Source organism: Argentina anserina, chromosome 1 (genome assembly GCF_933775445.1).
Source record: "Argentina anserina chromosome 1, drPotAnse1.1, whole genome shotgun sequence".
NCBI lineage: Eukaryota > Viridiplantae > Streptophyta > Magnoliopsida > Rosales > Rosaceae > Argentina > Argentina anserina.
In genome coordinates, this window is record NC_065872.1 from 20050603 (window position 1) to 20067381 (window position 16779).

The 16779-nt window shown below is 36.9% G+C and overlaps 2 protein-coding genes across 2 annotated transcripts; both read left to right on the plus strand.

Annotated features, from left to right (window-relative positions):
- Nucleotides 1-7110: 7110 nt before the first annotated feature.
- LOC126803646 (uncharacterized) lies at nucleotides 7111-8430 on the plus strand. Its single transcript, XM_050531420.1, has one exon. The coding sequence runs from the start codon at nucleotides 7111-7113 to the stop codon at nucleotides 8428-8430; it is 1320 nt and encodes a 439-aa protein (XP_050387377.1).
- Nucleotides 8431-10635: 2205 nt separating this feature from the next.
- LOC126803657 (uncharacterized) lies at nucleotides 10636-13150 on the plus strand. The gene is made up of 6 exons (XM_050531427.1): nucleotides 10636-10896; nucleotides 10990-11220; nucleotides 11315-11667; nucleotides 11764-11943; nucleotides 12033-12297; nucleotides 12611-13150. Exons 1-6 carry the CDS (start codon nucleotides 10636-10638, stop codon nucleotides 13148-13150), a joined length of 1830 nt encoding a protein of 609 aa, XP_050387384.1.
- The last annotated feature ends 3629 nt before the right edge of the window (nucleotides 13151-16779 follow it).

A 16779-nucleotide genomic window follows, 5' to 3' on the forward strand; every position in this document is an offset into this window, starting at 1 on the left:
TTCTCTACTCTCTCTCTCTTTTGTGTGATCTCTGTTGCGCACCTAATACTTGATCATTTTTCTACCAAACAAGACATAATGCGGAGTTAGAAGAGAGACCGCGCCTTGGCAGTCTTCAACTCTCCAATACCTAAGTCAGATATTGTGTGTGTTGACAGAGTAACAATAGGTCAGTATTAATTGCTTGGTAAATGAGGAGAGAGATTTAACCTTATATAGCTGAGTGAGGGTTGGTTGAGCATTCATTCCTCAATGTGGGACTAGGTCCCTTTGAAGTGTTTTCCTGGAGTCCTCTTTCGGTCGCGCATAAGGGCGCGTTTGTATTCGGATTGCGGTGTGCAATGGCCCATTACGCAGCTATCGATGTTGGCTTGCCATCTATATGGTTAACTCATGCTATATTTGATTTCAGATGTGTCGATAATAGTGCTGATTATAGCTAGACATATGCCTATGCCAACACCTTCCATCTCCAATAGCGATTCTCAATGGCGCTTCCTTTCGTGACGGGCACCCGAGGCGCGGTGACAACCTTGCCTTATGCTTTGCTGGTTTATACTTCCAAGGCGTGGATCGACATTTTCATATGGCAAAAAATCATGACTTAAAGGACTACGGTTTTAGAGACATGTCAATTTATGAGCCTCTCCTCAACGATTCAGCATAAATTTAGTTAGGTTGTAGGTTGTTTAGAATCCTAGTTATTTCCAATATGTCATTTTTGACGTAGTCCGTGAGGGCTTGTTTTGTACATTTCTTTTCTTATGTCAAGACTTTGTGTGGTTGATTAAAAAATAAAGAATAAATTAGCAAAATAGGAAATATAAAAAAAGGTCACATCTCGTTTACGAGGGAAATTTTGATACACTACACTATTTTTATTCATCTTTTAACGCTCGTGCAAGGTCGTTTCAATAAATAGAAAGGTCATACCTCTATAATGATATTCACAGTATATAATGTCTAGTGTATAAAACTAACTATATATAAGAGTGAATAACTTTCCACAGCCCCATATAGCTGAAACGAGTATCTCGCAAGCCGCAACTTCATCGCTAAATCAATGACTAGTTTCTCTTTCATCAAAACTCAAAAGAAAAGAAAGAAACAGCCGTATCCAAAAATGCATCTATATATCCAGCCTATCAACATATATGTTTGATTATTTTGATATTGATATATACATGTTCATTATTTTTCCGAAGTGGGTACACCTACATTGTCACACTTTCGGTCTGTCCTTCTGTCGTGGAATAACTCGATGGTGTTTGTTTATATCAGAATCCAAACTCCACATATATATAGGGCAAGCATTTTGTGAGGGTATGACAGTTCATTCAATAACGCATATTATACATCCCATGAAACATCTTGTCATTCTTGTGCATGGTAAAATGTAATCTAAAATCCTAATAAAACCAATCTATTGGACATGAAATGATGATTTAAAAAACATATAACAATACAACACTTACTCTTCAGACCAACTGTTACAGTCCCGAAATTCGAGTGATAAAAATTCGAAATCAAAGCCATGAAAAACTCTAAAACAATCTCAAATAGCTTGAAATCATCTTTATAGTCACAACGTATCGAAACTGAGTTCGAAGTATGACTCAATTGATTTGATTATTATAAAACCAGTTTATAATACAAATATTATAACAAATGGAAATGTAAAATCTGCTCAATCCTCACCACAAATAAAATAACTAAACTTTGACAATCTTCAGTGAATGCCTTCCAATTCTGCTAATCCGCACTAGCAGAACTATCCCCTACACCATCGAATAGGTGCACCGGGATTGTAAACACAAACCCGGTAAGCTTTGCAGCTCGTATGAGTAAATCAACAGTATAAGACACATAGTATACGAAAGAAAATACAGATGACATTTAAATATAAATGCACTCATAAGACACAGGACGACCCATCTGGATGTCTAATAATATATGAAAATATGTGTACTCATGAAACTTTGGCCAACCCATATGTTTACCCAAATTACATCTATAATACGGGTACCCATGAGACCCATGTACTCATCTGTTATCCTTCATGAAGTACGCCGTCAAGATACCGGGCAACCCATCTGTTACCCAATATCATAAAAATATGGGTACTCATGAGACCCAGGTAACCCATCTGTTACCCCTCATGCAGTACACCGGCAGACAGACTAGAGCTCTAACTGAATCGTAACTGTCACCCAGCCAAAGCTTGGTTCCGATACTGCCAACACGTCCGAAGACATAAAAACGTTTTAACAAGACTCAAAGTTCAAACCACGTACAATATCAATCCACACGTTATTGTACAACAATCAAGCGACTCTTACTCAAATAAAATAAATATAGTTGCTACAGTAAAACTCATTTGAAAATAAGAACGTGACTATATATAATATAGCAACCCATATATATGTATCGTACTTACCATTTATACACATACACAACCTATTATATTGTATACATGTCATAGTTCCATCTTCTAAATAAAACGTAAATATGAATCACCGCCAAGGGTAGACTCGTCATAGTGAAATTTACTCACCTTATTTTCTTGAGTGTAATTTCCATAATACCAAAAGCAAATCCTTCACTTGTTTTGTCGATCACCTAGTTGTATAATAAAGTGGTTGGAAACGTTACGTAAAACCTCAGATGCCGAATCAGTACTACTGTTCAGCAAATTACGGTTGTTACGTAATTAATGTACACACAAATACTGTTCACGTATTACTGTTCATGTAAATATTGTTTACGTATTACTGTACACCAATGTACTGTTTCATTGTAATTACTATTCACGTAAATACTAATCACCGATTTACTATTCAGAAATTTACTTTTATAATTACTGCTCAGAAATCACTTTTACAATTTACTGTACATAAATTACTTTTACATTTACTGTACAAAAATTACTTTTATATTTTTACTGTATAGAAATTACTTTTACAAAAACTATTGTTCACGCGCCACCCTCCGACAGCCGCGCGTGGCGCTCACACGCCACCCACAGTAGTACCGCGTGGGGCTCACACGCTACCTCCAATCGCACGCGTGGCCTGCCTACGACCACTCAAAATCCACTCCTTTCCTCTCCTCCTCCCTTCCACGGCCTCATGCTGCCTTTGCACCACTCCAAACTCTCTCACGCGCCGCCACAGACGGCGACACGCGCCACTCTACTACCTCCGGCCAAAACCCAACAAAACAACAAACATCCAACATGAAAGTGAAGAGCATGAGGAGAAGATCACAACCGTACCTTCAACTCATCCAAGACCGGCCGGAAACCGCCGCAAGGTCTCGGATCGAGGAGAGGAGATCAGAGTTGCTACTGCTCGATTTGAGCCTCATCGCCGGTGGAATCGTGTCGAGGAGGAGGAGGGAGGGCTTGCAGTCATCACCCGAAGTTCCTGCGCGCCGGCGATGTCGAGATAGTCGAAGCCGACGTGTTCTTGTCGGGCGCTGCTGGAGCTCCGCCTGGGCTGAGTTGCCGTCACCACTGGTTGACGCGTCGTGGCCATGAGGTTCCAACGACACCGACAGTGTCGTTCACGGTGGCCAGTGGAGGGAGATCACCGGTGAGAGAGGTGAGGCGTCGAGAGAGAATCAGGGGAGATGAGAGAGAGACTGCGGGGTGAGAGAGAGAGAGAGAGAGAGAGAGAGAAAAGCTGGTTTCCAAATTTAGAAACTAGGGTTTCCAAAACTTCCCTTTTATACATTTTCCAAATTTAGAAACCAACTTTCGTTGATAATAACTTCCACATACGACGTCTGATTAAGACGTGTGATGTGTCCACGAATTTGTATCGACAAGCTCTACAACTTTCGTGAAGGAAGTTTTCGGAGATGAGCGACAAAATAAAAGTCAATTCTCACGTCACAAAAACGTAACGTTTTTCTAATTTAAATTTCCGAAGACGGTTTCGTTTCGTTTGACATCGTCGAGAAAGCGAAAAATGCGATTTATTAAATTTTCCAACTTTAATAATTTACACGAAATTATACAATTCGCACCCGAAAATTCGGGGTATTACATTCTACCCCCCCTCCCCCTTAAATGAGTTTCGTCCCGAAATTCAAGTACTTTACTCAGCAAACAACTGCGGATATCTCGTCTTCATATCCAACTCTCAATCCCACGAGGCATCACCCTCATCATGGTGACTCCACAACACTTTAACTAACTCCACCTCTTTCCTACGAAGTTTCTTTATGGATCTATCCAAAATACGAACCGGCTCAATAACAAAGGTGGATTCTCCCTTACCTCTATGGAGCTGTGATCAATCACATGTGACTCATCTGGTACATACTTCCTCAGCATTGAAATGTTGAAGATGTTGTGATCACGAGACATGCTCGTACGTAAAGCTAGTCGATAGGCCAGATGTCTTACCTTCTCTAGAATCTCAAAGGGCCCAACATACCTCGGGGCTAACTTTCCTTTCTTGCCAAATCTCACGACGCCCTTCATAGGGTAGACTTTTAAGAACACGTGGTCTCCAATCTCGAACTCGACATGTCTCCTCTTTAAGTCTGCATAACTCTTCTGTCTACTTTGTGCTGTTCGGATCCTATCTGGAATAATCGAGATCTTCTCTGAGGTTTCTTGAACCACTTCAGGACCCATTAGTGCATTGTTACCAACTTCGGCCCAACAGATAGGTGATCTACATGGTCTAATGTAAAGAGCCTTATAAGGTACCATGCCGATGCTAGAATGGTAAGTATTGTTGTAGGCAAACTCAATCAACCTCAAGTGATCCTCCCAACTTCCTTTAAAATCAAGCATACAAGCTCTCAACATATCCTCCATCACCTGATTCACCCTTCCTGTCTGTTCATCAGTTTGAGGATGAAATGATTTACTGATATAACTACTACAAATATGCCCTTTAATGACACTAATTTTATGACATTTGCTTTAAAACGTCATAAAAGGACTTTTCAATGACGTTTTTTTATGTAACGTCATTAATCTTAATTTGAGTTTAGTTTTATGACATTTTGGAAAACGTCATTGTTGTTCTCGGTCCTACTATGACGTTTTCTCAATGTCATGATTGTAATGACAGTTTCTGGTTGTCATTATAAATATTTTCATGGCGTTTCCAAAACGTCATGATAAAAATATATTACCACGTTTTCTAGCCGCCATGAAAAAGCTTTCCATGACATTTTTTTATCGTCACATAGTAGTGCAGTGGGCTATGACATTTCCTTTCGTCATAGACTTATTTTGGCCCAAAATTAAAACACCCGCGTGTTTTTTTCACTTTGGCGCCTTAGCCCAATTCGCAACTCCCAATACAATTCAATTAACACTTTCATTTTTCTCTCAACTGTACGTGTTCTTTGTTTCCTTTCCCCAAATTCATCTCCTCCGGCGACTCCAACATCCTGCACGACAACTCACTCTGGCGAACCCATCTCCATCACTAGAATCCTCACCCTTTCCTCCACCGGAAAACCCATTTTCATCACCAAAATCCCACCCCTTCCTCCACCAGAAAACCCATATCCATCACCTATTGTTGGGTAATGTTCGAGACTCATCTTCTTATATTTCTCGACTTTGTCTTATAATGGTGTTGTGAATTACAATATTCAATGTTTTGTAGTTGATATCATATTGCAGTAGAGTTTCTTGATATGTAGTATTGAGTCTTTGTGATTTGATGAATGAAATAGAGTTTTGGGTTTGTAGTTGTTGAATTGGAAAACTGATAGGGATTAGGTCCATGAGGTGGTGATTTTGATTCACCTAATAAGAATTGAGTTGGAATTGAATTGGGGTAAGATTAAGAGAAAGCAGCACTCAACATCAATTGTAGGCCGTGAGACACCACCAGACTTTAACTAAGAGTTATTATGCAATTATAACCAATGTTGTAGATGTCACAGTTTTGACTCTTCCCTCCATAACTCATGTACTTATAAATATTCTTGTCTTGCAAAATTTGAAAAATGCTTAAAGTTGTGTTCTGGGTTTCTTGGTTTAATTTTCTGTTGGAGTTTGAAAAGTGAGAGGTTGTTGAATATATGTTAGCCAAACTGGGTATATGGTTCCTTTACTTAAGATATAGGCATATGGGGATACAAGTTTGAAAAGGACTAATTGTCTTGAATGACCCTAACTTCAGTAATTCTTAGCCAATTCATAGTTTAGTCTTACTGCTTTGTTGTTTTGAAGTTCAGTTTTCGCCATTGATTAATGACTAGTGATGTATAATATTACAAGTATTGCATCCTTGTAGAAGCTTTGAATTTGTTAATTTTCAAATATTGATATTACTTTAGCTGTGGAATGATACTTGATATATCATCTACTGGTATCAATTTCATTTCTAAGGGAGAGTTGAGTTTTATATTTGAGTCTTCCTAGGCATTAGATAATTGATTCTGAAATGGTTTCATTGTTGCAATATGTATGGATTTCAACTTGCACCAGGGTAATGTCCAGAGACCTATATTCAATATTACATATCAATAACTTTATTTTTTTCATTTTCTCCCTCTCTTCAAGGAACAAGAGCATTTAGTTTGAATTTGAGACTGAGGAGGTGACATCACTAGTTAGTATTGCAGGATAATCCTGGTGAGTTCTATCATTTCCCTTCTTAAAATTCTTGTATTTTGATGTGGGTTTTGGTTGGTTTTGTATGTTATGTTTGGCTTTCTGCATTTACATTGTCACTGTATTATATTGGCTGGTGTTTTGATTGTGATGTGCTTGTTTTTTTTATGCTTTCTATCTTCTTTGCTTTCTGCTTTCCATTTGAATTACACTTGGGTATGTGAGCTTTGATCTGAGCAAGAAATAGATGACTATGACAGTTTGTGATGGTGGTCTGTATATTGTACTAATGTTTAGTTATTTTCTAATGTTCTGTATATTATATTATTTATATATTATAAGTTTGCATGACTGTTTGTTAGTTAATTATCTAGGATGTGAGTTGTTGTGTAGGTTATGCTACTAATAAAGCATTGTGAAGTGTTTACATGAGATGACTAGCCTACTGTCTACAGATTATTTTTTATTCTGATGGGTCTATTCATAATTTTCTAGGTGTAATGTCTTTTTAGTCTAGAATGGATAAAAGCTGGATATCATGGGATAAAAATAGTTCAGAGTACCAAGAAAAAGCCAAAGAATTTATCTTCAACTCTAAGAAGTATGCAAGAAATCCTGATTTGGTTAGATGTCCTTGTATTATTTGTCAAAATCGTAGTACACAAACTGATGAAGTATTGTTGTTGCATTTGGTCAAATACGGCTTTGACCCTATGTATAAGGACTGGGTTGGTCATGGTGAGCCAACCAGACCAACAAGGTCCGCAAGGACCAATAGCTTTGTAGAAGTACCTCATATTGATGAGGATTCTGAAATGCATGATGCACATCATATGTATGAAGATACATATTTTCAGTTGCCTAGGCCTGATGGAGGTGAAACCTCTACTTTTACAAATTTGGATGATTTTTACCGAAACAAAGTTTTAGAAGCTGAGGTTCCTTTATACCCTGGTTGCACTAAATACACAAAATTATCAGCCACATTAAACTTGTACAAGTTGAAGGCTGATTCTGGTCTTTCCAATGTTGGGTTTGACAACTTCTTAAAGGAATTCAAGAATATGTTGCCTAAAGGGAATACATGTCCTGATTCATTGTACACAGTAAAGAAGACACTTAAGGATTTTGATTTAGGCTATGAGAAGATACATACGTGCATCAATGATTGCTGTTTGTTCAGGGGAGACAATTTGAACCTGCAAAAATGTCCCGAATGTCAGGCTTCTAGGTGGAAAGTAAACCCACGTACTAAAAAGATAGAAGAAGGAACTCTTGCAAAAGTTTTGCGGTACTTTCCCATAATTCCTAGACTTCAACGAATGTTTCTTTCGTCGACCATAGGAGAACAATTAACATGGCACTCCTCTCATCACAGTCAAGATGGCATGATGCGTCATCCAGTTGACTCAGTTCAATGGAGTTTTATAGATAAAAAATGGGCAGCATTTGCTTCTGATCCCAGAAATTTGAGATTTGGACTTGCAACTGATGGGTTCAATCCATTCAGTGAAAAAAGCACCAAACATAGTACCTGGCCAGTGATTCTAGTCATATATAATCTTCCCCCAAATGTTTGTATGTCATCTGAAAACTTGATGCTTAGCTTACTCATTCCAGGTCCTAGGCAACCAGGGAACGACATTGATGTATATTTGCAGCCTCTGAGAGATGATTTAGTGAAGTTGTGGAATGGTGTTGAAATGTATGATGCCTATAGTAAAGCCATGTTCAACCTTAGAGCTATCTTATTATGGACCATTAATGATTTTCCAGCTTATGGAAACTTATCTGGGTTGGCTGTAAAAGGAGAATTTGGTTGTCCCGTATGTGGTTGATAGGAGCACAAAGTGTGACGTTCTTAATGTGATTATGCCCTATTCTTACTCTTTGTTACCTCTTATTTAGTATGTTTTAGTTTCTTTTGTATGAATAAGTGTCTAGGTAGAGCTTATATCAATTATGAATGAATTGATGATGAAATCGTGCTAAGTGTTAATAATCCTTGTTGAGATATGATTCCTTGTTCGAGTAGGATTCATCCTTTCGTATTTCTTTGTTTCTAACATACTTATTCTTATTAGGAAATACAAATCCATGATGGATAAGGAAAGCAATCCTAGTTCCACAAGGAAAGAGAAGAAAATACACTTAAAAGCCCAATCCATGCAAGAAATCAAAATGCTGTCAAGTATCATAGTCCAACTTCGACGGGCTCCCCTGGATAGCTCCGATCGAGTTAGAAGACATACCTTATATGGATAAAAAGGATTTTGAGTCTACTTTCTTTAGGATTTGGAATCAAATCAATATCTTATTCCTACAGGGAGATATGACCGAATCATTGATCAGAGGTCCAGTGAACTCAACGGAATTATCTCAGCCATTGATTTGCTTTTGATCCAAGGGCTATGAGGGAAACTTGGGACTTTGTTCCTCCTGCATATAGAGCACAAATATGTATCAGAATTTGCATAAATCCTTGCACCAAAGAATGTCAAATAAGGCATGCAGCAAATTAAATGAGAAGAGGCAAGAAAGTCAAAGAAGGCATGCAGCAAATTTAATGAGGAGAGGTAAGAAAAATCAAACATGGCTGCAACAATTAAGACTTTTGCTGCCTCCCTAATTCAAAGGAAGAAATTTGTGCAAAAGAAATCAGGAATAAAGGAGGAAGAAGATATGTAATTAATGCAAAAGATATGCAATCCTTATAGAAATCAGAATTCTGCAGTGCAGATCATCCATCTTTGACGGGCTCCCCTGGACAACTCAAAATGATTGAGAAAATGTACCTTATATGGATGAAAAGCCACGGAATTCTAGTTGAAATTGCCAGTTGGAATCATCTCAATATCTATTTTCTAGAGAAAGTTATGGCCACAACAAGGGACAAAGGTCAAATCTGCCGAATCTAGGAAACCTCAACCAATTTGGTTTCAACTTTGTGGACTTTGTGGCCATCCTCCCTTGGGTTTCTTCCTCTATATATAGCACCTCAATTCCACAGAAACATATCATCAACCTTGCTCACAAGACTAGCCAAAGCTCTACCTTAAACACTACTCATCATCCTCAAAGCCATTCAAGGCGAAAACACCATCTTCCCTTCATTCCATTCGATCCAAAGCGCTACGCCTCGGATTGCCATTCAAGTTGAAGCCGTGCTGCCTTGTTTTGATACCGCTAAGGAGATTTACAAAGTGTAACTCGTTACTTCTTCACTTATGTTTTCGGTTTGGATTCTTTGTGTGATGTTGTGTTTATGTTTTTGGCTAGTTCCGGATTTGTTGAATACTCTTATGTAGTTTACGATTTTGCAAGATGTTATAAAGTAGTTCTGATTTTGTTTTCTATGATTTCTATGTAGATGTCGTGAGTTTATAATTCAATGATTTAATGATTCTCTTTCTTGTGCGTTAACTATATGTGATTCAAGGCGCTAAGTTAGTTTTGCATATAGGATTCTTAAGTGTTTTTGTTAACTTGTTAAAGTAAGTGACATGCTTGACTTGTTAGTAATCACTAGGAATTAACCATGATCCGTTTGTTATCTAAGATGCGCTAAGTAATTAGATAAGAGATGAATCAATGAAGTGGTAAGATTGAGAATGACATGTTACCTTGTAATTTCTAAGCGCTAAGATAGGATTACAAGGCCATGTTTCGAGTTAGGGATGCGCTAAGTAACCTAGTTCGGCATTAGGTTGTTGTTTGTTCACTCAATACTTGTCCGCTAAGGCTCGGTGTTTTCATAGGATGAGATTATGATTTTGAAGCTATTTGTGACGATTTGTTTGGTGATGTTTATGTGTTGGTTGGTTGATCACATGTATATATTAGTTTAGGTTTTATTTTCTGTTTTTTATCTTTCAACCCGATCCTATATATCAAACTCTTTTAAACTCGTATGAATTCGTTGTTAAATGTTTGTGATTCTTTACCCTGGATGGATCCCCGGTTTGTGAACGATACCCTCTTGCTTTATACTACTAACGATGCTTACAGGGTTAATATTGATCTCGAGTAATCGAACCGATCAAATGGTTCTAGTCATATATAATCTTCCCCCAAATGTTTGTATGTCATCTGAAAACTTGATGCTTAGCTTACTCATTCCAGGTCCTAGGCAACCAGGGAACGACATTGATGTATATTTGCAGCCTCTGAGAGATGATTTAGTGAAGTTGTGGAATGGTGTTGAAATGTATGATGCCTATAGTAAAGCCATGTTCAACCTTAGAGCTATCTTATTATGGACCATTAATGATTTTCCAGCTTATGGAAACTTATCTGGGTTGGCTGTAAAAGGAGAATTTGGTTGTCCCGTATGTGGTCCTGATATATCCTCTCAGTGGTTACCTCTTGCAAAAAAAAACAGTTTATATGGACCATAGGCGATTCTTCCACGAAACCATCAATTCCGCAAAAAGCACAAATGGTTCAATGGTAATGTAGAGAAAAGGATGAGGCCTAAAATTTTTACTGGGAGAGCTATAGTTGCAGCTTTAGCTGGATTTAAAAATACGTGGGGGAAAAAAAAAGGGAAAGTGAAGAAGTTAAAAAGAGGTGATACGGCTAAGATACTGAAGAAGAAGTCTGTGTTATATGACTTGCCATATGGGGAGGTTCTGATCTTAACCTTGCTATTAGCTATCATTAGATACTATGATATTGATTTATGTGTTTGATATGTTTTCTGTTTTGCTGTTTTATATATAGGAACTGCCTTTGTGTTATAATACGGATGTCATGCATTGTGAAAAGAATGTGTCTAAGGCTATTTTACGAGCCATCTTTGATGAGAAGGGGAATTCTAAAATTAGAGGTTTATCATGTAGAGATTTAGAGTTGATGGAACTTATGGACGATGATGTTCCTAAAGAAGAAAGAAAAGATAAGATTGATAGTTCACAACCTTACACCTTTACAAAAGTTGAGCTTCAGAAGTTTTGTTGGAGGCTATACATGCAAAGATTTCCTGATGGATACTGCTCCAATATAGCAAATTGTGTCAAGATGAAAGATTGCAAACTTCAGGGACTGAAGTCCCATGATCATCATGTCTTAATGCAGTAACTTTTGTCAGTTGCTGTGAAAGGACTTTTGCCAGTAGGACTTAGAAAAGCAATATATCGTATGTCATCCTTTTTCCGTGAGTTGTGTCAAAGAGTACTTAATAAGAGAAGATTGGAAGAGCTAGAAGATGAGATTATTGAAACTTTGTGTTTGTTTGAGAGGTACTTCCCTCCATCGTTTTTCGACGTAATGATTCATCTTACAATTCACATAGGAAGAGAAGCAAAACTATGTGGTCCTGTGCATTATAGATGGATGTACCCTTTTGAGAGGTATACATTTTTGAATTATAATTCTTTTTAGTTTTCTTGTGATGTATGTGTTTGTGTTAACTTTTGAGTTGAATTATGTAACTGTTTAGATACATGAAGGTGCTTAAAGATTATGTTAAGAATCGTGCATGTCCAGAAGGAAGTATTGCAGAAAATTACCTAGCTGATGAGTGTATTCGGTTTTGTGGTCGATATAGTAAACATCCTATCTTTAGTAGTAAGCGAAAACGGAATGATGTTGATGAAAATGAGTTTATTAATGAAGGATCAACGATTCTAAAGGGTCAATCTGTTCAACTTACTGATGAAATGCACAAGGCTGTGCATCTCTGTGTTCCTAACAACAGTGAACAAGTTGTGCCTTAGATTGAGTAAGTAAATAGATATTCCTCTGTTCTGAAAATTTTCTAAGCTTCAGGAAATTAAATTTCTTAAAGTTGTCTTCGATTTATGCTTCAATAGGGCTCATAAGGAAGAGTTAAAGTGTGATGATCAACGTTTGATAAACGACTCCAAAATGCTAGAAAAAGAGCATTTGGAAACATTTATCGAATGGTTAAAAGCTAAGGTTTGGTCTATTAATCCATTGACAACTGTTGTATGCTATTGTTTCTGTTAATTTTATGCCTAGTCTAAAAGTGCATTTATTTTCAATAATTGTTTCCAGATTAGGTCTGAAGGGAAAAGTATTAGTGTTGGTCTTGATGATACGTTGTTTTACCTTGCAAAAGGGCCAAGGCGTTGTGCAATGTCGTACTCTGGTTTTATTATCAATGGGAAACGCTTCCATACCATGGAAGCTAATGTGTCTACGCAAGATTATGGTGTGCATATAGAAGCAGATAACTTATGCAATTATTATGGCATTATTAGAGATATTTTGGTTTTGGACTTCCACAAGTTACGCCTAGCTGTTTTTCAGTGTGATTGGGCTAACATGGGTCCTGGTGTGAAAAAAGTAGATGGATTCACCTTAGTTAACCTTCATGAAGGTTTAACTAAAAAAGATCCATTTATTTTAGCTTCGCATGCCCAACAAGTGTTTTATTCTAAAGAATCTGAACAATCAAGTTGGTATGTGGTGTTGAAGGCACCACCAAGAGGTTTTTATGATCTGGAACTATTTGATGAGAGTGTGTTTACATCTTTTGTTGCTCAAGAGTCCTCTGCACTTCATGTAGACAATGATGATGGTGTTGAACCTTAACCATAAGTTTTATGTATGATACATCTGTGATTGTTGTATTCAGTATCCAGTTTTGTATTAATTAAGACACAAAGCCACAACTTGTGTATTTTGTAATCCATCTGTGTTAATGATGTCTTTTGAACTATTGTATATATATATATGGTATGTTAATATTTCCAAATTACATGTTTTCGTTACTGTCTTTTGTAATCTATGCATTTTGTAATCCATGTTTCTTGTTATTGATGACTTCCATATATTTGTATTGTTGATTTAACAATGGTTTTGCTAAATAGACCATGTCAACAGGCAAGAGAAAGGCCACAGATGTTGAGGGGCCTGCATTCGAATCACTAATTGCAGAAGCTGACCTAGACAATGAGGAGCTAGAAGATGAAGATGAGGACCTTGAGCTTACTCCCGGAGCTGAAAATGGAAAGAAGAAGGTAAGAGGCAAAACTACCTTGCAAGTTCTTCCTTCAGGACAATCAAAACATGTCTGGGTTGAGTGGAATGAAAGTGGACAACCTGTTGGAGGAGCTTATGTGAAGTTTAGCTCCACAATTGGGATTTTAGTAAGAGAGCAAGTGCCAATCTTCCTAGAATCTTGGCATAAGGTGACTGTTGAACAAAAGAATGAGTTATGTGGTCTTCTGATGGTAATGTATTCTCTCTTCCGTGTTTTTCTACTTCATGCAAGTTTTTTGTATCAGTTTTTATGATTTCCAATACCCTTAAATGTTGAAGATTTAATAGTTTGATTTTTGTTTTGATATAGCAACAATATCAAGTGAAACTTATGCATAAGACATTCATCTTACAACAAATGGGAAGGCTATGGAGAGCATACAAGAATGTACTTTCGACATCGATCAGGGTAGTTATAGATGCAAGACACACTAAGACAAAACGTACATGGCTCCTTGCCTTACTTAGACCCGTTGATGTGCCACAAACAGAGTGGGATGCCTTTGTGGCAGAACGATGCTCACCTACATGCAATGGTATAAATATCGTTTTCGGCATCGTATCGGTCGAGAGGTAAAACGATATATCGGGGGATATATCGGTTTTATCGGGAATATATTGATTTTATCGGATTTGTTTATTTTCAATAAAATTTATAAAATTATACTTCAATATGTACCAAATAAACTAAAAAACGGTACTAAGTAAACTAAAGAAAATAAATACTTGATTTAATGACAATTAAAGTACACGAACGACATCTAATAATAAAATTAGGTATTTAAAATGATTATTTAGACTTTAAATTCATCATATATATTTAAAATTTATATAAATTAAAAATATATATGAAAAAATGAAAAAATGAAAAAAAAATATAAGTTTTTTTTAAAAAAGAGGAAATAAATATTAAAAAATAAAAAAAAATTGAAAAAAAAATAAAAAAAAAATTAAAGTTTGACTGATATTTGACCATTGACCATCATTTTTGCGTTGACCGATAAATTTTGACCGATATGCTCTTATCGTATCGGATTCGAAATATCGTGGATATATCGACGATATATCGCCTATATTTCGAACAGAGCCTGCATGACTGGTAACTCAATATGGTCAAGTATTTGGTAAGCAACAAAATAAAAGAATAATGATGGTATTTTTATATGCAGGAAAAGAGTGAGAAAATGAAGAAGATTAGGGCTAAGCACACAATGCATCACACAATAAGTCGACAAGGTTATGCAAGAATGGTACATGAACATGTAAGTAATAACACAATAAGTAAAGCTCACTTGTATTTTATTTTCGAATGTTTGGACTGATTTGTGAAGTAGTAAAGTATAAACTAACATATCACTTTGTTCTCATCAAAGAATAAGAAAAATCCAGGAAAGAAGTTGAACCGGACATAAATATATTGTTTAGGCCACCAGCCAAAGAAGGCCAAAAATCCTATTGTGATGCAAAAAATTGTAAGCACCAAATATATGACCAGATTAAGTTTCATATTATTATGATTGGCTTTATTGTTTTACAAATTTCTCTATATTCATTATGTAGGCTGAGATACAAGCGAAACTTAAGGAACAACTGCCTTCTAAAGAGATTATTCATGTGAAGCATGATGTATTGAGTCAGGTTCTTGGCAAGGACAGACCTGGTCGTGTTAGAGGATTGGGAGCAGGTGTTACACCTTCAAAGGTTGATGCTCAACTACAAAACATGTCCTGGAAAGAAGCAGTAGAAGCTAAACTAGAGGAGAATAACCAGCGTTTCAAGATACTCCAGGATTTCATTCTCAGGCTGGTTAGTTTTTTCCTCTCACATTGTTTTCAGATCAAATAATGCATGTATATGCATTCTGAAATAATTGGGGATTGTTTTTTAAAGAAGCAACCTTCTACTGGTGATGGTAATGTGCATAGTGGTGGTTGTGATGGTGGAAGTTTCATGCGGCCAAGTACTTCTCTTCATGCTCAACCAGTAAGTTATTTGTGGATTTTGTAACTTGCTTTTAAATGAGTTTATGATTAAGTACTAACTTAGCTAAACATTAACCATCTAGGATGGACATGTGAATGGTGAAGGAAATATGAACCCTAGCCCTGACACTGCTGGTTCTAAGGTAATCTTACTATATATTATGCATTAGCACAAACTAACTTAAGTTCAATATATTGATGCTGTATCCTAATTTGAGAAACATGTGCATAGCCAATTAGGACATTGTTTAGTGATTTCAGCAGCAATTTCTTATATCAATAGTTAGGTCATTTGTGTATATTATTCTGTTATTGTTGTAGTTTGGTTACTTGTATATCTTTGTTACTGAAAATGTGGAAGTAAAATGTTGATATTTCACTTTATGGAGCATGCCTTCAATGTTTTCTAATTCAGGTTAAAAAACTGACAGTAAAGCATATGCTATTGTACTATACAGATTAACCAGTTTCCTCCAATTGATATTGTCCCTAAATGACGGAATGTATGAAGGTTTGATCATGTTGTTTATAGGCTTTGGTATGAGCGTGATTTTTTTTTCTTGTGTAGTCAGTACAAGGAAGCACCTTCAGTGTTGATGATAAATGTGATTTGCTCACTTGGGAGGGCACTGGTGAATTGTTGCCAAAGGACACATATCTGCAACAGACCCGGCAACAAAGGTACATGGTTATAAGCTTGGACCCGATTGCTATAGAGTTGCCATAGATGAAGTTATCATTGCCAATGCAGAATTCTACCGATTTACTCCAGAATTCTCTGCCATGGAAGATGCATTAGGAAGTACCATTGCTTGGCCAATCAAGTATATTATCACAAAGATCCCTCTTTCAGACCGAGATAGGTGCCAAATTCTATATTCCAAGTTCTACATACAATGGAAATGGAACATGCACTTGGACATATAGCAGATGGTGGATGAGAGCATCTGCACCATACTTGGGCATATATATATCAATGGTCTATTTGACCTTGACAAAACGCCTACTTGAAAAGAAGGATGATGTCTTTCTAATAGGATCCGTAAGAGAATTTTCTTCCGCACCAAAGGAAATCATGTTTTCTGATGAAGAAGGTGGGAAGACCTCTGATAAAGTGGCTACTCACCAAAGGTCATTGCGTAGATGGAGGAAGCATGATAGCATAAATGAAGATGCCAATGTGTTTGCCCCCACAGC

Coding starts and splice junctions, on each gene's coding strand:
- LOC126803646 (XM_050531420.1), top strand. CDS start 7,111: ATGGATAAAAGCTGGATATCATGGGATAAAAATAGTTCAGAGTACCAA.
- LOC126803657 (XM_050531427.1), top strand. CDS start 10,636: ATGGTTCTAGTCATATATAATCTTCCCCCAAATGTTTGTATGTCATCT. Junction 11,668..11,763: donor GATCATCATGTCTTAATGCA/GTAACTTTTGTC, acceptor GTTGTGTCAAAG/AGTACTTAATAAGAGAAGAT. Junction 12,298..12,610: donor TTCCTAACAACAGTGAACAA/GTTGTGCCTTAG, acceptor AATTGTTTCCAG/ATTAGGTCTGAAGGGAAAAG.